This window comes from Panulirus ornatus, chromosome 1, assembly GCF_036320965.1.
Source record: "Panulirus ornatus isolate Po-2019 chromosome 1, ASM3632096v1, whole genome shotgun sequence".
Taxonomy (NCBI): Eukaryota; Metazoa; Arthropoda; class Malacostraca; order Decapoda; family Palinuridae; genus Panulirus; species Panulirus ornatus.
In genome coordinates, this window is record NC_092224.1 from 33,367,714 (window position 1) to 33,389,780 (window position 22,067).

The following is a 22,067-nucleotide window of genomic DNA, read 5'->3' on the forward strand; positions in this document are numbered from 1 at the left end:
TTCCTTAAAAAAGATGAGCCCGTACATTGTCCCACTGTTAAAAGAGTGTATAGGTAATTATAAGAGTTATAGAGGTTGCCAGGGATATAGTTAGTGTAATTATCTTTTCGAAATGATCACCGACAGGTATATGACCCGGTAAAGAGGTGAGCATCGTCATTTGACCCCCTACTGGATACTGGATTATAATATAACTACTCCACCATGCTTCCAGTCCTTGCATTATGACTTCCCGTTATCATGTTTACTTTATTTGACTAATGATGGTTCTTGTCAAGATATTGATAAAACCGAATGTTGCTAGAGGTGTCTCTTCTAATACGCCAGTGCCTAACCACAAGTTTTCACGTAAAAGTTTGTTGAATTCAGAAGCAGGTACTTTACTTGCTGTAGAAATTGAACGAAGAAATAAGTTTCATTGGTAGCATCAGGTTGCTTCTTTCCATATTCTGGCAGGTGCTGACAAGATACAAGTTAATGGCACGCATCTTTCCCATCTCGAAAAATCATCTGCAATTGACGCTTTCTTATCCCCCGAGCTAAATTGAGGAAGAATTAGAATGTCATTGAAAGACATATCTTCCGTTCTACTTTATTCTGTCGTGGAGGTAAAGCATTTAGTTATTTCACAGGGTTACTGTGAATGTCAAGAGGCATGTTACAGGTCGGGATATATGATCATGAAACATTGCTCTATGATGATGATGATGATGATGATCAATATTGATTTAACGATATCGTATGTGACGAAATGACATTGTCTTTTTTCATTTTTACAATGGTGTTCAGGAAAGTTGCATAGACAGTATGTGAACAAGACGACAACTTAGAAATCTGGGGATGCAAGGTATGGGAAGAGATATAGTCATGCAACGTTAAATTATTAAATCGATACTCAACTCGATTTCAACTTTCAGTTTGATATGAGTAACACTCTGACATGACTGGAGCCATCGCGAAGGTTTCTTCCCATGAGGCAGATGCGGTTCTCTTGCTTGTGAGCAGAATGAACCCTTAGAACATCTGGGGGAGGCGAATCACCCATTCAACAAGGATAACTTGTTCACACGTACCTCCACAATACTGAGGTACTCGGCGGCACAGTGTGTCACCCAGATTAGGAGGAATGAAAGCTGATAGATTGGTGATCGGAGGATCAACAGTGAAATCAGCACACAGGAAAGGTTTCATATGCGTTCGTAGCTGTGAGGAGATAGCTCTCTGTAAAACGAGAAACACCTGTGTGTAGAGGAAGCACAGTGAACAGAGGGGCAAGTGTACGTACAACAACGGAACACTTATTAACGAAAAAAATACACCTGAAGAGAGGAACATCTGTGAACAGAGGAACAAATCTAATGGGGAGATATCTGTTGAAACAAAATTCCCGTGGATAAGGGAACGTAGTTCAGAAAAAGGGCAGATAAGAATACATGTGACGTTATCAAAGGGGGAAGAACTATTAAGAGAAACTTTTCTGAACGGAGAGCATTCGTCGTTAAAAGGTACCCATATGCAAGACAAACGTTTGTGGACTTTCAAGAAAACCTATGGGCAAATGATCAAATCCAAAAGGAACCTCTGCGAATACCGGGAAACGAATGAACAAAAGAACGACAGAACAACACCCGGAGAGAGTGAAAGAAACACTTGTAAGAGATCACTGTAACGAGAGGAAATATTCTCAACAAAAGAGGATCCGTGAAGAGATAACAAAAGAGCACTCGTGTACAGATAAACAAAGTGACACCTGTATGCAAAATAGTTCTTTTCAACAGGGGAGCACCAATAGGGAGAAAACGAGGCAAAATAGATAAACATCTGTGAACAATACACCAGTGGACAAGGGGATGCGATACGCTTGGATGTTAATGACATACAAGTGTGATGTAGAATTTCTGGTATCTCTCTCTCATATTTTCAGGTCAGTTTAACTCTTGTGAGGGGGAGGGTAGATAGTATTCAAACGGTCCCTTCCATCTCTCTCTGTCGTTGATGATGCCATAGGGTAAATTTCTTCGACTGTCTACATTCCTGCCACTGGGCTGTGACATCCCCCCAGCCTCCATGTGAGGTCCTCTGCTCAGGATGATCCAACGTCCACCATAAGGAATGGTTGAAATCCTCTCCTACACACACACACACACACACACGGGGGATGGAGGTGGAGGGCGAAGTAGTAGCAGGGCCTTACGCTTCCCATTCGAAGCGAAGAGGAACAAATCATCAAGCCTCCTTCCCATACCCCAGAGTGTCAGAATTAGTCTTCTAACGTCCTGGCTCCTCTACGATACAGCTACGCAATATCGCTCCCGGTTGCTTCGTTTGAACATATTCCTTTGAATGCCTCCTTGTGTCGCCTGACTACGTGTATATCTACCTCCTGCTGCCCCCTCGGGACGTCAGTATTGGCTCTTCAACAACGCTGACTGGACTAGCTCGTGAAACTTACGTAGTAAAAGGCGTCCTGCTTCTGTGGTCAGGAGTTGTGAGTCCGCGAACCTCATAAATGCTATTGATCGTACATATAGTGATCTGTAACCTACCTTTTATTCTGTTCTAATGTCCATATACATATATGTTATACCACAGAGGGTGTGTTGAGTGCTGTAGCTCTTGGTCTAAATTCAGTCTGATCTTAATGTTATTTTGTATAGTTACAGGAGGTGCCATTGAGCTAACGATATCTTTCAAATTCGAAATTAATGGCGGCAAATGTATCGGAAAACTAATCATAAACATACCACTGGCTTTTCTCCATCCTTCTCTTATAAGGACTCTTACAACTATCATTTGTTATCTCATTACTGTTTTTCAGTCGTGCAAAGTACTATCGTAGAGATTCAGTTTCCTTTGAAGATTCTTCTTATCCTTTCTTCTTAGCTCGTTAAGCACGATGGTATGATCGTTAGGTATAATGGTTCGGTCTTTGAGCCGACATTTGAGGGCCAGGTCAAAGGTCATGAAATCATACCCAAGGGCTGTATCTTCATGCTGAGGAGTCAACCCAACGCCCTTAAGGGGTTAGATACAGTTTAGAAGGGTTTGAAATGTGATTGGGTTCTCAGGACAGATTAATCAACAGAGACTCATACCTTCCATTCATCTTACACAAGCATCCTCAAGTCACTACCATCATACATTTGGGATTGTTTTAAATTAAGATTTCTGTAAGAAACACATTAACTCTCGCAACTTCTATGTATTGAGTGGTAAGAGAAAGTGGCGAACTAAATCAATGTAGTGTTTTATCTATTTTTTTTTTCATTGTTCGCCGTTTCTCGCGTAAACCAGGTAGCTCTAGTGATAGACGGAGAACGGCCTCATCTGCCCACTGGATCTACTCTCTAGCTGTTATGTATAATGCCCATTATCCACAGTCAAGCCTAACAGACCTTTCCGCCGTTGCACCTGACCATTTCATATTCCCTGGTTCATCCCACTGATAGGCACGTAGTTCCATATGCATTACGTGGCTTCAATTTACTTTATCCCACGCGCGCCCACACCTTCTTAAATGTTCAGGCCACGATAACTGAAAACTCCTATCACTTTATCCTTCTACTTCCTCTTTGTTTTTTCCCTCTTCCTTTCTCCTTCTACTTCTGATACGTTTATTCTCTTAGTTTTTCTTCGCTTATCCTCCCTATTTGTCTAAAGAACATTTCAGCACATCCAGATCAGTTTTGGCAATCATACTTCGCTCATTACCACACAACTCACAGAGCCATTCACAGCACGATCATCTTTTCTTCCTAACACATAAAGTCCTCAGGCATTTCATTCCCAACGCATCCATGCTCTTTCCTTCTTTTGCAGTCAGAAGCCAAGACTCGTACCCATATAACATTGTCAAGACCGCGATACAGAGCCATCAAACATGCCCATCTTTATCTTCACAAAGTGACATTTTCCACGGGCTCCTGAATGCACTCAGGACTTTGCTCCCTCTCCCACTGCAGCTATGACTGACTTCCACTTCCATCATCCAGTCCGTTGCCACGTCCATTTCTGGTTATCTAAAACACTCCAATTCTTCCAGGTTCTCCCCATTCAATCTAGACTCGTCCCTCTTCTAAGCGTCATAATCTTATTTCTATTCTTTTCAATTCTCAATTTCCTCCTTTTACATACTCTTCCAAACTCATACACCAGCAGCTGCAGTTTCTCTCTCCATCTGCCACCAGAGGTTAGTTATCTGTAAACAGCAACTAACTCACCTTCCAGTCCTTTACTCGTTCCCCCAGCATACAGTAAATCTGCCCCTCTATCTAAGCTGAATCCTCGCTTTTACCTCCCCAATCACCCCATCTATAACACGATCAAACAGCCATTGTGATATCATACACCCTTGGTGTAGACCCACTTTTACTTGGAACTTCTTACCTTCTTCCTTTCCTACTTCCCAGGATCAGACGAAGAAAGACGGCATTCGCGCACATACATTCTCTAGCTGTCATGCATGCATTTCATTTTTTTCTATCTATGACTCATTTTGCGGCACACAACAAGAGGTTCACCATTTTCTATCACAAAGGGTACCCCTCCATCCTTCAGTTATCCTCTAAACCACGTCATTACTCTCACAATCAAATTTCTCACCACTAAAACTCAATCCCTTGAATCAAAATTGCCGATGCACTACATCAGCTCCTCCCAAAAGATTTGCTTTTCCTCCTCACTCCTTTCGCTCCCAGTTCCGGAAACATTGGCAGTCAACCACCTCTCGTAATCTATTTTCATTCTAACCCACATCAGTGTGGAACTCACCTCCTTACATTCTGTAACACGTTTCCATAACTTCGTCAGAAGTGACACCCTCCCTTGCTCTCGTCCTCCCGCTACTTTTAAACCTCTTGGACGTTTCCCAAACCATTCTTCCACCTTCCCCTTGAGCTTTGTTTCACTCAGAACTAGAGCGCGCAGGCTCTTAATCCCAAATGTATATCGCCTATCTCTCCTCCTTTTTCTCATCCTGGACACATCTACCCACATTCAGACATCCCAAAGAAGAGCACTCCTCACTTGGTTGTACATTGTACACTGGATTTAATTAGATTCTTATTCTCTTTATGAAAAATAAGTTTAGGGATTATCAAACACAGCAGGTCATAAACATAATGTAATTTTATTTCGTTCTACAGTACATATCTTTTATTATAATCATTCTAGAGCTCACGTCGATTTCACGTGACCTTCCAACACCGACATATGCTACGCTACATTGCACCGTCCCAGCTACGTTGTGTACCCTACGGCGTATGTATGTACATGGTCTAAGAGATCTACACCTAAGAAAAAAGAAATAAGCAAGTTATTTACATGTTAGATTCACAGTTCTTTACGCAAGAAAAAAAAAAGAAATCATAAAATGACCTTTACGTCGTGGAAATTTATTCCAACTACAACTTCATCATTCACAAGTAAACACACACAGGCTGTTGAGAAGTCTGCTGCAATGATTTGAATCTGCAGTTACACTGCACACACACTGCTGTTGACTTTTGTGCTCCTCCAGTCTCCGAGGTCCTAAATCTTACAATAAAAAGATATTAGAATTTTAGATTTATGAGACATCTACGGAGGACACATTTTCCCCACACTAGGCCTGGTTAGACTTATGCTATTAGCAATAGCCTTATGGACGGTTTGAGAACTGCAACCAGTAAACTTGCAGTTGGAAATCCACATGACGTAAAATAATTCTCTGGAATGCAAAATTACGTCAATCAGCGTACATAAAGAATAAGGTTCTTATCAACTATATTTGGTCAGTAGCTACTGCTTTTTCATCCTTGGACTTGAAAAGATGCAGGTATTTGCTAATTGATAGCATACTAAGACTCGAAAAATGGTTTACGTGAGTTGTGATAACGAGTGAAGAAGTGTATGACAAGTGGATATCACAATAGAGAAATGAAAGACATCCCATGGAAGATCACTGAGCTCTTGGAAGACTGTACCGCGTGCTTAATGATCAGCTGATGCCCAGTTGAAAGAAGTTTAACTATTATTTACTCAGAACTAACGCCATCTTCCGTCTGGTGTTGAATTTACATGCAAGGCCACCAAACGCTCACAAGACGTCAATTTCCAACAACTAGTTAGCATTAAAGCTCTCCAAAGTTATCGTTTTAATATCATCTAAAGCTATCGTGTCAATATTGTCTACAGCTACTGTGTCAGTATACGTCTATCGCGCCTCTATTGTACTAAACTATATCGTGTTACAACTCTCCAGATGCATCGTATCCATCCATATCCTCTCTGAAACTGCTGTTCTATTATCCAGCGAAGGAACAGTCTCCACATCCTTAGATATCGCACCAGTTTTCCTAAAAAGTAACAACCCGGTATTCCGTCAAGCTCTCTCCACTCCATAGCCATACATAGCTATGGCACTATAGTACGCACCCTTATTAAAGATGAGAGTCACAATTACCTGTATATTATGGAGCTGCAACATTCGATTTCCCCAAAGCCCTCCCAGCTCGGTCTGCAGGCAAAAAAAGAAATTTTCGATGGACAGGAACGACATTAATTCTACTTCCTCTGACCTCCTTGCGGCCCCGTTGAGAACTAACGCTACAAACACTTCTCAAGGCTGTCTCCAACGACGATATAAGTTACTGATAATCAGTGAGTATCCACAAGCTGTTAGTAGCGAAAATTCACTGAAATATTATATAGTATATCGTGTATGATTACCATCTGTTCATCACCTCTCACTAATTCAGTGGAATAGAGTGACACACTTATCATTCGGGTTCGTTTCTCATACTGCTTGGGGTCCTTTTAATTCAATCAACAAGTTTGGGGCGAGTATTGCATTTATCGAGTCATGCCGTCCACGAGAAGAAAGAAATCTTGATAATATTTTTATGTAAACCATGGTGCTAATTTGAACTTCGTTTAATTTGTTGTAAGGCGATAACAGAACCAGAAAAGTGGATGTTATGTGAACATAAATATTTGTAGTCAAAGATTCTTCGTTCTTATACCCAAATTGACATATTCTTCTCCTTTGTTAGCCTATGATAACGTACTCCTAACTCGGTCCGGGTTTGTAGGCGTGCTTTGTTTGAATTCTACACTCACGCATGTTAGGCTAGGCAACGCACAAAGCGGCTTTGCTCCTTGTCGCCCATCCTTCGGCAGTCTGAGCACGTAGTTTAGTATACTGTCTATCTCTTAACACCTATGATAAACTAAAGCTATTTAAAGCCCTTTAAGTTTCTGAGAGATTATTGTACAAGTCTCAAGGTCTACTAATGTACACCCATTTATACACCTTCGCTATGACAAGAATACGGGCACTTTCCTTCTCTTGTAGTCCTAAACGATGCTGCAGAATGCATGTGAACATACGTAGCTTCTGTGCCATCAACTCACTTGTTTTATCACCCTATGTGTTTCAGACGATTTTTGTTAGATATCGGTCAAACGGCAATTCATGCACTAAGCACCAAATGAAATATCTTTGTCAAATCACAATAAACCATGTCTGTCAATCTGCTTTACTTGTACTCCCAGTTCAGCTTGCAACTGGAATCCTGAACATAAGGTCTCAGGACCTGTCGTAGAACGCTGACGAGGCAAGAGATGATTCCCGTTAAATCACGGCGGTAGAAAAAATATCTGAGTGGTGGGTGCGGTAGTTTCAAGTGCGACTGGTGTACGTACGGACTGTATGATTCTTTTAACACATGTGAAGAACTTAAGACTGAAGTAGTTACGTCCCTAAGATATAAATCACTTGTATCTGTACAGTACAACGTTATCAGACCTAACAGTTACTTTAGCTTATTCTAATATAAGGGGAACAATATAACTAAGTTCATAAATAAAACCAGCATCATTCAAGCGGAGGTAGTTATGACATGTCGCCACAATGTGGATGCATGGACCTATGCCTCCTTCTTCAGCAGAGAATCTATGTTGTATTCCGGGCGCTTGGCTATGACAGGGTCATCGTTGAGCGCTGGGGACTCTGGCGGGGTGTGGGCAGAAGGTAAGACGCCCGGAGAGGGTGTGGACCTGCCAGACAAGTGACCGACTTCCAGCTGGACTTTGGGGTTAATTTGCGCGGCTTGGGCTTCCAGGGTTCGCATCTCGAGGGCTCGTCGATACTCCTCCAAAGCTTGCAGGTCTAACGTGCGGTACTGCTCTAGGGCTCGCAGTGTTGCCAGGCCCTTAATGTCCATCCGTCGGGGCAATTCCGTGGTGCGGTTGTCGAGCCCCTTCGGTCCCGAGCTCTGACCTGGGCTGCTGCGCCCCTCATTGACTAAGCTGTCCTCTGTTGGTTTTACTTCCTCCACAACATCGTTCTCCTCCTCAGGCCTCGTTGGGGACGCCTGGCTCACGTTTTGAAGAGAAACTCTCTCACTCAGAGCTTCATGAGAGGTGGGTTTCGAGGCTTCGTGATCGCGGAGGGCATCACTGGCCGTTTCAGGTTTGTGGTGGGCTGCGTCATGGACGGACTCGACTGCGTTGTGGCTGAGGTCTTGGGCGGACTCAGCTTTATGGTGGGCAGAGAGCTGGGCGAGGAGGGCGTGGAAGGAGGGCGGATAGAGGAGTGGGTTGCTGAGAGGGTTGAGTAGGGGATACCTGTGGAAATGAGAGGAGGTGAGTGGCTTAGCGAGACCACGACTCGCACCTTAATATTAAACTCTACAACTTACAATGTGGGTGATGTTTTGAATAAAAGATGGCACTCTATTTGTATTTAAAATCTTAACTTGTGCAAACACTGCAGTAGTTTTTGAATACTCTGTATTGATTCACATACGATCAAAATGATTCATCAGCTAGTCATTGACAAAAATTAATAACTAAGGTTTGCTAAATACTTCAAGTTACTAAAGAACTTTTGATTCACCTGAAGAACTAAACTTATATTATAATGAGCCACCTCTAGTTTAACTTTGTGAGAAACAACACTGCAGTTCTGTGTGTCACATCAAGGAAATCACTTTATACTTATTGCTAAGTGCATTCAGTATTCCACAGTTAGGTGCAGTATATTAAGAGTAAAACATCCAAAATGATTACACTATTATGGTACATTAACATGTGAAAGGTCCGTCACGATGTACGATAATTCAACTCATATTAAAACATCCAAAATGATTACATTTGGAAGGTACGTCACAATGTTCGATAATTCAACTCTCATATCTGTTGTACTCGTGGTCGCTTCACTGTCCATGCAAATCATCCCAGCTTTACCAGTCATGATATAAAAAGTATATTTTTTTAAGGACACACTTTTGTTAAGAACGATACAATGTGCAAACATTTGAATACAAGTGTAAATAAAGATCTGTCACACACACTTTCAAACTTTTATCAAACTGAAATCGCCAGTCGTTGTTGGCAGCTGTTTTGCCTTCAGCCAGTAAATGTTGAAGGAGAATCATATATCATCGCTGGGTAAGCCATTCTTAGAAACCTTAACGTCCTGTTTTTGTGTAAATGTGATTATGCGACTGAGAAAGTTTTTTTCTATTTTTTTCTTGTTTCCTGAATGTTCATCAGATGAACAAGCAATAGTTTTTCTTGTTAACACGAAAGCAAAAAGTGTATACGTGAGGACACTTCGAGATGATTCGAATCTATAATCAAGATATGTGTGGAAATTGTCAATAAACATTTTATTAGGAATGAATACATATATATATAATGGAGTAAAATACTGAATCCAACCATCTGGATTCAATATCTTTTCAGACATCTCAGTCTCTTGCTCTATGATCGCCCCGTGTCACATGCCTTTCAAAGGTAGACTGTCTGAACATTCTTGCAGCGCTTTGTGAGAGGAGTTTTTGTCCAAGTTAGACGTGTTACTAAAAAGCATTGCTGGACTGTTCGTTGACTGCAGTGTTATCAGGTTTCAATTAGATCTGTTCAGACTTCTTAATCACTGGCTACTTTCCACACTAGGAGTTTTTAAATACAATTACAAATGTAGAAAATCTTTAAATGTGTCTGATCCCAAAATGTACATTCAGATGAAGGCCGCAATAGGTGATTGCTTCCTAAAGTGCTGGGAAAGGGATCTGGCAAGGGTAAAAAAAAAAAAAAAAGAGTGTCTTTTTGCTGCGATAAAGTCGAATTCTTAGGAGAGGCAGGAGTTTTGGTAAATGGACGTGTGCAAGACTGTCATGACCTATTGAGCAATTCTTTCTGTATCACTTGCCTCATGTAATTAGGTTTTTCTTTAATTAGCTTTTCTGATGTACTGTAGACTGGTAGATGACAGAAAACTGAAATGTTAGCGCTTTCACTGAGCACCTATCCCTTAACATGCGGCGAATTTTATAGTTGCTTGAATTTGGAAAGTCAGATTTCAGATATTAGAGTATATTATCAACTTAGATATTTTCCTGACTTGGACATGAAGCTTGGGTAAGACTCTGACGAGCTGTAGATAAATGACTTAATACTTACGAGGTCTTACTGACCTTCGTTTTGACCTACCTGTAGGCAGCAGTGGCCCGTGGGTCCCTCACCAGCGGTAGCAGGGGCGGGAACACACTCTGGGCGGCGGCGCTGGAAGACGACGACGAGGAAGGGGAGGGCGTGGACGATGCCGAAGATGAGGAAGCGTGGGAGTAGAGGAGGGACGGGAAGCGCGGAGGGTCGTGGGGCTTGGAGGCCGGGGGTCGCGGGTATCCAGGGAAGGCGGCCAGCTTGCTAGCCAGTGACGAGTACGGTGACTGACTGGCCAGACTCCCACTTGATCCGCTCAGACCTGTGGTTGTGAGGGTGGCGTAAAGGTCCTGGTGGCTTTTTTTTACTGCTACTACTACTACTACTACTACTATTACTGCTACTACTACTGCTACTACTACTACTACTACTACTACTACTACTACTACTACTACTACTATTCTACTATTTGTTGATATTGTCATCATTAACACTGATATTCATATCATCTTTCACATCACCAATTATCATTAACTTTACTGGTGGTGGGAGGTAGGGGTTGCTTACGAAGACAAGCGTGGGGAAGAGGTGGACCTGGGAAAGAGGAGAAATTCCTGTGACAGGAAGACAGAAGGCGAAGAAATAACACAACAAGAAAGTCCTGGTAGCGATGGGCCTTGTGTTAAGAAAGCCATGAAGGAAGAAAAACTTGAATAACTCCGGTGTTGAGAGTCAGAGAAGATAAATCGCAATGACTTATTTTCTTACAAGCTCTTACTTTAAAGTGTGAAAAAAAGCTGTCAAAGCTTTTCCTGAGCTTTTTTTTCGAAGAAAGTGTGCCGTTATAAGGGGAAAAGAACCACAGTAAAACACGATATGAAGCAGAGTGCACATGTAACGAGTGAGTGAGTTACGAGGAAGTATGAGTGCCAAGGCGCCAACAGTGGCACCAGGATGATTAGGACAGAAAGTTAATCTAGTAAAGAGAAAGCACTTGACAGCCATTGCTCTTGACTAAGGTCAGGGTTCACAAGGGAGTATATAGAGAGGGCTCATACGAAAGCCTAGTCAGAGCGCGAAGAGGATACACGTCAGGGCTCACAAGAAATCACAGAGTCGTGGCTCACATTAAGCACAAGCAGGGTTTCAAAGGACAGTAGTTCGAGTACACATGAGGGACTCAGAAGAATGCAAAGAGTCTGGCCTCACCTTTTTCCTGCTTCCTCCACTTGGCTCGCCGGTTCTGGAACCACACTTGGATCCTGGCCTCCGTCAAGCCAATCTTCATAGCCAGCTCCTCCCTGCAACACAACGTCTATACTGTATACCATAGTACAACTACAGTGTACACCTCAGTGCACCTTAGTACACCTACACTGTACACCTAAGTACACTTACACTGTACACCTAAGTACACTTAAACTTCACCTCAGAAAACCTTCACTGTACGCCTCAGAACACCTGCACTGTACACCTCAGAACACCTACACTGTGCACCTCAGAACACTTACACTGCACACCTCAGAACACCATTGTACACCTCAGTACACCTACACTGTGCATCTTATTACATCTACTGTGTACACATCGGTGCATCTCGGCATACCTACAATGTACATTTTAGGAACAACACGAACTCTTGCACTCCTGGCTGTTCGGAGTCTCATCAAAATATCTATGAGGATACACACACACACACACACACACATTCACATTATATAGACAATCACATAAACACACACACACACACATTCACATTATATAGAGAATCACATAAACAAACAAACACTACACAAACATCGTAAATTTCCATTGTTCTGTGTATAGTGCGTTGACCTACACAAAAAGACACCCTGTGTGCATAACAAATCAATACACACACACACACACACACACACACACACACACACACACACACACACGTAGGAGATCAGATCAAAACTCACAAAGTTCTAGAATGGACATCGCGTAGAACAAAGGCCACAAAAGTCTAATATATATATGGTTTCAGAAGTGGTAGAGGATGTGTGGATCAGGTGTTTGCTTTGAAGAATGTATGTGAGAAATACTTAGAAAAGCAAATGGATTTGTATGTAGCATTTATGGATCTGGAGAAGGCATATGATAGAGTTGATAGAGATGCTCTGTGGAAGGTATTAAGAATATATGGTGTGGGAGGCAAGTTGTTAGAAGCAGTGAAAAGTTTTTATCGAGGATGTAAGGCATGTGTACGTGTAGGAAGAGAGGAAAGTGATTGGTTCTCAGTGAATGTAGGTTTGCGGCAGGGGTGTGTGATGTCTCCATGGTTGTTTAATTTGTTTATGGATGGGGTTGTTAGGGAGGTAAATGCAAGAGTCTTGGAAAGAGGGGCAAGTATGAAGTCTGTTGGGGATGAGAGAGCTTGGGAAGTGAGTCAGTTGTTGTTCGCTGATGATACAGCGCTGGTGGCGGATTCATGTGAGAAACTGCAGAAGCTGGTGACGGAGTTTGGTAAAGTGTGTGGAAGAAGAAAGTTAAGAGTAAATGTGAATAAGAGCAAGGTTATTAGGTACAGTAGGGTTGAGGGTCAAGTCAATTGGGAGGTGAGTTTGAATGGAGAAAAACTGGAGGAAGTGAAGCGTTTTAGATATCTGGGAGTGGATCTGTCAGCGGATGGAACCATGGAAGCGGAAGTGGATCATAGGGTGGGGGAGGGGGCGAAAATTTTGGGAGCCTTGAAAAATGTGTGGAAGTCGAGAACATTATCCCGGAAAGCAAAAATGGGTATGTTTGAAGGAATAGTAGTTCCAACAATGTTGTATGGTTGCGAGGCGTGGGCTATGGATAGAGTTGTGCGCAGGAGGATGGATGTGCTGGAAATGAGATGTTTGAGGACAATGTGTGGTGTGAGGTGGTTTGATCGAGTGAGTAACGTAAGGGTAAGAGAGATGTGTGGAAATAAAAAGAGCGTGGTTGAGAGAGCAGAAGAGGGTGTTTTGAAGTGGTTTGGGCACATGGAGAGGATGAGTGAGGAAAGATTGACCAAGAGGATATATGTGTCGGAGGTGGAGGGAACAAGAAGAGGGAGACCAAATTGGAGGTGGAAAGATGGAGTGAAAAAGATTTTGTGTGATCGGGGCCTGAACATGCAGGAGGGTGAAAGGAGGGCAAGGAATAGAGTGAATTGGAGCGATGTGGTATACCGGGGTTGACGTGCTGTCAGTGGATTGAAGCAAGGCATGTGAAGCGTCTGGGGTAAACCATGGAAAGCTGTGTAGGTATGTATATTTGCGTGTGTGGACGTATGTATATACATGTGTATGGGGGGGGGGGTTGGGCCATTTCTTTCGTCTGTTTCCTTGCGCTACCTCGCAAACGCGGGAGACAGCGACAAAGTATAATAAATAATATATATATATATATATATATATATATATATATATATATATATATATATATATATATATATATATATATATCGTGTAGAAAAAACCCACACAAGTGTAGAGTATATATGTAATGTGAAGAAGAAAATCCACAAAAGTTTAGAGTGTATGTATACACCGTGTAAAACAAACCCCCTCACAAGACCCTGGGGCGGTTACACACCGTCACTTGACACACGACTTTGTACCTCCCCAGGCAGGGGAGTGGACGCGGGCCTCCAGCAGTCAGACGAGACAGGCAAGTCACCTTCCGCCCTATCATGGTGTCTTGCGGGAAGACACACAAGACTATACCCTAACCTTTGATAAAGGGCTAATCTCCCTCCGCAGATTTACCTAAGTTCTAACAGCACGATGACTCTACCAGCGCTCGTTGAAGACGGCCGTTAGCGGTCGACTTACAGTGTCCTACATAACAAACACTCACGAGAGGGAGGGAGAAAAATAATGACGCGTCATTAAATGACATTATTTGGCTGAAGGGGATCGGCTGGCGGTGCTCCTCCAGCACTGGACTTATTTGCAATGCACGTTAGAATGTCTCGAAGTTTGTTTACAAGTCTTGTGTCATCCGTAACCGTCGTTTGATAGTGACGATATATTTTTTTGGGTCAATTTATGTAATTTCTGCCCTGTCGTCGCTCATCGCTCCAGACCCTCAATCAGTATTTTCATTCATACCTCCATTACAGCAGAATGTATCATATCAAACTAGAGCTACGTCACATGTGGAGTGCCACAGGGCATCTAAGGCCACCATCCAACCCACTTACTTTCCAGGCTGTGATCAACGGGGTTTCCAGGAAAAAGAATATGCCTTTTTCCAGTAAGTTTGTTGATTATCTTAATGTCGTCATTGAGTGTCGTCAGACCAGTTCCCAGCATGAGCAGTGATGTGTAAACAGAAAGTCTTTCAAAAGGTCGACAGGAGGTACGGCAAAGTGTAAACATGATGATTCCTAATCACCCTCAAAAATGCGAGGTTGTCTTTATCATACTTTAAGTAAACTACAAAAGTTTGGCTGTGTGTTTGTATGTTTTATCTAAATACACTTAGTTTACTGCCTCAATCCCAACCAACTTTATGTTGAATGACAGTTTGGTAACGAGGAAGGGTTCATAATTCTCTCCCCTCCTAGTCTTTCATGAGGCAGGGAGTAGCATATGACTGCATGTACTTTTGTGTAACGCAGTCTGGTAATACAGTAATCAACAATACCTTGATGATGATTAGGATATTACTCATTATCGTACGCATCTAAGAACAGAGATGTGACAGACGTCTGGAATCTATTGGCACCGCAACTGCATTGCTTACTATTGGTATGGGTGGCCTAAAATGTATGAATAAGAAGGTCCGAGATGGAAAGTGTTATGTCAGAAGGTATGGAAGGCTGGAACCATCCTAGTCACGCACGATTAAGTGGTACTTTGAGCTCCGAGGCAAAAGGTTAATGTTTTCGAGGCGAAGCCGACGGTGGAATCTGCATACGACACCTTCTGAGGATGATACAAGAAACGGCTGATGAAACTGCCAACCTGATAGAGTCAAAATAGGGAAGGGATAGCTAGCGGAAGCGCCCAAGAGGTAGCTGATGACATTGCTCCTAGAGAAGACGGAGATCGTGGCAGAAAAGCAAAATGACCAGGAAATAATTGCAGTGGGAAATCCTCTGTAACAGATTATAAACATATGAAACAGTCAGGATTTTTCGTGTTACCTATTGTGGCCTCCACAACACGATGTTCAACAACCTCCTCCTCAGTATACATGTACGTACGTAACGTACTAGAATGCTCTTTTTTTTCTTTAAAGACCCTGAACTTACAGACGTTCAGCTGGTGACGTAAAGGTCGGTGTTCTAAGTTCGGGTAAGGCAGACAGTCGGAGGTAACCCTGGCGGCCGCCACCACCACTAGACGTTGCCTCTCACCACACAACACCGTCCTCGGCCGTAACGCTTGCCACACACACACACACACACACACACAACAGTCGCAACCACCTCAATGCAGGACCGAGAGCTATGAAAGGTCAGCCATCCCATGCAACGTCGTACCATAAAAGTGAATTGGTGCAATTTACTTTGTTTGTAGATCCCAACATCCGAATTTTCATTTTTCAGCAACCATCTTATCTTCTTGCACTTCGTCTTCTTCTTATCATTATTATCATTATCTTTGTTATCTCTTATAATGATGATAATGATAATGATAACTATTATTATTATCATTATTCGTTATAATTATCGTTATTATCATTATCATCATTGTTATCATTATAATTATCATTAGTAGTAGTAGTAGTAGTGGTAGTAGTAGTAATAGTAGTAATAGTATTAGTAGTAGTAGTATCATTACTGTTATGCACGAATCCACATGTCTCTAGAGTACAAGAAATATAAAACATTTAACACAAGTTTCTCATCATCATACATGAGATATTCTCATTCAAACTTGAGGGCAACAAGATGTTGCTATAGACCACTGTTAAGAAATCACGTCACTTATGAGACGGTTAACGTGTTGCAGTGTTCCGGCCATGGAGGGAGGGAGGAGTGGGAGGCAAGTGGCAGCGGCGGCGGTGGCGGTGTACAGGGTTGGCAAGTGATCCCTTTCTTCTCTATTTCGACGTGTCTTAGAACGCAGCTGCTGCTGTTCCTTCCCTGTTGTTGTTCAGCTTCCTCATTGCAAGCACAGTCTTTGTTGCTCATCATGTGTGTGCGTGTGTAATTACCCACTTGTGCTGTGTACACACACACACACACACACAAATGGGCCGAGGTGTGACCAGTAATTTTCAACACAGACAAACGAAACTATGCACGAAGGAAGGTGAGGGGATACTACCATAATATACAAGATGATGGAGACACTGATCCTTTTGGTGTGAAACCTCCTTGCAGAATAAGCAAAGCAGAGGCAGTAACGCAATTGAGAGGCATAACTGCATTCAGGTACTCGGATCCAGCAAGAAAGCGATGATTGGTGTTTCGGTCTGCGAAGGGCAGCACTGTGGATAGTTTGTTGAGTAAAGCAGGTGTGATAACCACAGACTTACGACGTGAAGCCTTATCGAGTGAAGAGAGGAAGAGTGATGACGTGAAGCAGACGAGAAGCAGAACTGAGAGAACATGGAATCCTTTCACACAAGAGCCTGACAGAAAATGGGTGTTGTATCATTACCGAGAAAGCAAGTCGGTAGTGATATGAGAGTGACTGACTTACTTGTGATGAAAAGGGGGCAGCATGGCTTCATAAGTTTGCCTTTGGCTGCTTTGATGATCCAGCTCGATTTAAAAAGCCAGCACCAAGCAAGAAGGTGAAGAAATGTACATCAGAGGTGTACGTGACGTGTCTGGGCGTCTCCTATATATATATACCGTAGAAATCACTCCTCTGTCAAAAGTAATTTCATTTCCAACGGTACCAGTCCCATTATCAACTGTCCGTACTTGATGGTACAGTGAGGACGACTATCAAGTCAAAGCTCATATGTGTGGGTTTGAGGAGATGTGTAGTGGCCTTGCATCAGAGTCAATGAATGCAACACTCACTGACTGGATGTTGAGGTTATATGTTTTCCAAAAGTGTTTCTCAGACCTTTGGAGGTATTTCCAGTGATTCTACAACAGCTACGTGGCATGATGATTACGATAGGCTTCATCTGCGACACAGAAAGGACTCCATCCAGTAAGGAAGTTGAACGTAAATGGCGTGGGAGGGGCGAACAGTCAAATCTGTCTACGTTGCTGACCATAGTACGGTAATTGAATGGCAAACACGTATTACAGTCTCCATCATTTCAAGATTTCTTGCCAGTGACTGGTAGGGTCAGCCTTATGCAAGTCTACTTCTGTAGGATGAAAACAGTCTGATTACCGACGATCGGTTATCTGCTCAGAGAAAATGATGGTGTGGTTGCACGTCATGTTGCACCTCAGTATCATTACCAACACGAAATGGCAGACACGAGACTGATCTATCACCTGTTGAGAGCATAAGATGACCCCTCAGGTCTACAGTGCGCCGTAAGAGGCGATGACACAGATATCCTTATCCTAGCTTTCGCATCATACCAATTTCATTTGCAACACCAACTGAAGTAAGGATGTAGATGCTGGCCTATGGCGTTCCATTAGTGTTTCCAGGGTGAATGAGCCCATGGAAGCACCATTGGTCGACACATTTCCAGGCCCATATCCCTTTACCGGGTCGGCCTATGCAGCCTTATGAATAAAGGCAAACGAAAACTTCTTGAGAAAAATCAGGTATCGCATGAAAATTTGATGTTCTTTGAAGTGATGATGTAAATCAAGTTTTAAAGGCCTTTTTATGCCGTGTGTGCGGTTGCTCCATGACTGAACAATATCAGGCACCAAAGAAGGATTCAGTATTCTCCAGAATATCGAAGAGATGAACCCAGGCCACTAGTGTTCCTCATCTGAAGAACAAGATGATACGTGCGAACGACACAACAGCTCTTTGGCACAACATCCACGACACACAAACAGACCAGAAGAAAATGGCTGGATGCTTTATGGAAGGTTATTTACAAGCTCAACTGGTTGAATCGAATGAGACAATTTGCCTGACACTGATGTGTTCGTTACTGGGGAGGGGGTCCTTGAAAATGCAAATGATGATGATGACAATCCGGATGTTGCGAGGGTATTATACGAGTCGAATGACTCAGATGATGGAGTCGATGGATCCGGAGCTTTGTTCATGTGAGCTGTCGAATCTCGAACCCAGAGAACGATCGGAGTGACATGATATGTGAACTCAGTTAATGTACAATGATATGTCCGATGCACAATGAAAGTGGCACGGAATATGATGAAACTTCGAAGCTGTTCGTATGATAATGAACTGACATCCTGGGGCGACTTGAATGTACGTAGTAGACAATGACAATGATGCGCTGAGACTTGAACTTAGCTAATGTCCAGGGATGAACCTGAATTTAGTTATGTTGAAATAGAAGCCTATGGGAAATTACACATCAACAACAGTTTGTTAATGGTGTATATATCTTTTCTTTAAAGTCAAATAGTTAAGAAGTGAATACAGATATTTAGATGTTCAAAATTTGCCATCTGAACTGACTTATTTCTGGATACATAAAGTAGGAAAAAATATGTTAAAATGTTTTACTGTAAAAGATGTACTACAAAATATCACAGTATTTTAGAGATAAACTGTAAGAAGTACAGTTAAAACTTTTGAGCTATAAATATGGACTTCTGTGGTGTAGAGCTTAGCGTTCTTGACCGTGACGCATTCACGGGCCGCCCAGGGTCGAGCGCATAGGTTCGAATCCTGGTTGCGGCAGTCGGTCCACAGTTAACCCAGCTGTTTATCCACCTTTAAGAGTGGGTCGGTGAAGTGATACACCTTACTCAGGCTAGTATGAATATATAGTATATATTTATATCGTTACTGAGTTGGCCTTGATTCGGACTTCAGTATCCTGCGCCATCTCAGCTAACACACACACACACACACACACACACACACACATATATATATATATATATATATATATATATATATATATGCATAACGCTACAAGAGATTTTCCTTCATAGGAGGTGGACTTTTGAAAAATCACCATAGATTCTTAACTATAAAAGCCTTCACACCTTTAGGATTAAAAAAGCAGAAGAAACAACCTTTCATCTTTGGGAATGACATACAAAAGATTGTTATCGTGGGGTCCGCAACGTTACCTCAAGCTTTGTGAAGCCACTAGTCAACCATAGCCTTCAGCAACATCCGTCATCCCCACCTTACCTCCCTCCCTCCCAATGCCCGCCATCTCTTCCAGCAACAGAGCCCCGAAACAGAGGCTTAAACGGAAGCAAGTCTGTGGACATATCCGTTGGTCGGCACTGACAACAAAGTATTACTTTTCTAACCTTGAATTGAGCTTCTAGCCATACAGAATTGCATTTTGTATCACGTAGACAATTTGACAGTAAAGACATCTTATCTTTTCTTTATCTTAATTCATCTTATTATGAATCTAGAGCTTTAGTTTCATGCTGAGATCCACATCTGCCCCAACGTCCGCGCGCGTCTCTTGCCTTATATAGTGGAGTGCATCACCACGACACACTTGTAACCTTGATACTGTCTTTGCGGAAGCCAGGCTATTGCGTTGTAGCTTTGGATTTAATCAAAACTCCAAATGAGAAGTTTATGACGTGAATGTGCTATATATTTTTTCCCGTGTGTGTGTGTGTGTGTGTGTGTGTGTGTGTGTGTGTGTGTGTGTGTGTCATTATTCTATTTTTGCAATTCGCCACTTCCTCAAGGCCCTGATAACCTGAGTGACAAACACGATCAACGTGTTCACTATGTAGAACAAGGCTGTTTTGCATGTTCTGTTCTTCGTTATGCTTTAAGTTCTCTGAAACAGAAGTTCTTCCCCAGTACTCCGTTTTCTACTTGGAAGATCTAAAGCTTCTGGGAGCGTGCGTAACGATGCACTGTGAGACTCTACGCCACTGACGCACCAAAGAGACTCCCGACCACTGACGCACCAAAGAGACTCCCAACCACTGACGCACCAAAGAGACTTCCGACCACTGACGCACCAAAGAGACTCCCAACCACTGACACACTAAAGAGACTCCCGACCACTGACGCACTAAAGAGACTCCCGACCACTGACGCACTAAAGAGACTCCCGACCACTGACGCATTAAAGAGACTCCCGACCACTGCCTGACGCATTAATGAGACTCTCGACCACTGACGCACAGACGCTGAACGACAGTGAAACCTGACGATGATGACACTGGAGAGACACAGTCAGCCCCTCTCGAGACACAGCAACAACTAGAAGCAATTCTGACAATCAAATAATTCACATCAGCTGCAAAATACATCAGGTACAAGAACAGTGGAGTTAACCACTGGCCAAGATTCTTAGAGGAAGATTTAGTACTTGTTCAAAACTGTCTTAAGAACTCGGCTATCTAGATTTAGAACTTGTTCACATCGTCTAAAGAACTCGACTGCCCAGAGCACAAAGGCCAGCAGCCACAGTTTTGTTAACATACCCACGAAACATTTTGAAACGGACCACAGACCTGTTGCCAGACTTGCATGACACCTGACTACTCCACAGAAAGGTTGACGGTGCTCTATGACTGTTGACAGAACTGTATGACAGTTGACATGTCCACAGAACAGTTGACAGAACCATATGACAGTGGACACCACCATTGGATAATTTATAGAGCTACATGGCAGCTGACACACCCACAGAACAGCTGTCAGAACAGCTGACACAACCACAGACCAGCTGACAAACTCAAAAGGACAGCTGACAGACTAAAGCGTTAGCTGGGATACCCATGACACAGCTGCAGCATATCTGACACACCCAACAACCCGCCACACAGGTGGCACACTGATGGGGGGTTTTCTGACACAACCACCAGCCAGGTGGCACACTCACCAGACAGATGACTCACTCAAGGGATATCTGACACACCCAGCAGGAAGACTGACACACTCAAGGGACTTCTGACACAATTCCTGGACACCTGTAAACTACAGGAACAACTGACACGTCCTCAGTGAAATTGACACCATTGTAGTACGACTTACAATTTTTTCACTGGACTCGAAAGACATCTGACACACTCCTATGAGTGTTGACACGTCCATATGACCCAGGAAACACTCGACACACCTACATGACACCCGACACACAAACACACCAATAGGACATCTGAGTTACTTGCAGGGTAGCTGACGTACCAAGAAGACGGTTGGCACAGCATGAGAGATGACACATTCACAGGACACTTGACACACTCATTAAACATGCTAACAAAAGATACTTGACGCCATCATAGGACTGTTAACACAGGACATTTCACACAATGATAAGACTGCTAACAAAGGACACATGATACATATCATAGGACTGTTAACACAGGACACTTCACACAATGATAAGACTACTAACAAAGGACACTTGATACATATCATAGTTGATAAAGGACACCTCACACAATCATAAGACTGCTAACACAGGACAATTTAGACAATCATGACTGCTAAACAAGGGACGCTTCAGCAATCGTAAGACTGGTAACACAGACTAACACAAGAGATGGCACTGGTGGAGAACGACACACTTGCTATTAGATCTCAGGAGACTTGGCGAGAACGAACCTCACAACTCTGTCC

General features: G+C 42.8%; 1 protein-coding gene across 2 annotated transcripts in view; it reads right to left on the bottom strand.

Annotated features, from left to right (window-relative positions):
• Nucleotides 1-5,109: 5,109 nt before the first annotated feature.
• Nucleotides 5,110-22,067, bottom strand: part of LOC139747643 (uncharacterized) — an 81,144-nt gene continuing 64,186 nt past the window's right edge. For both annotated transcript variants that reach the window (XM_071660289.1, XM_071660209.1), the window contains exons 3-5: nt 11,641-11,732; nt 10,480-10,753; nt 5,110-8,607 (exon numbers count right to left, since the gene is read on the bottom strand). In XM_071660289.1, coding sequence (XP_071516390.1) covers nt 7,908-8,607; nt 10,480-10,753; nt 11,641-11,732 — 1,066 coding nt within the window. In that variant the 3' untranslated portion in view covers nt 5,110-7,907. The remainder of the gene's footprint in view (nt 8,608-10,479; nt 10,754-11,640; nt 11,733-22,067) is intronic.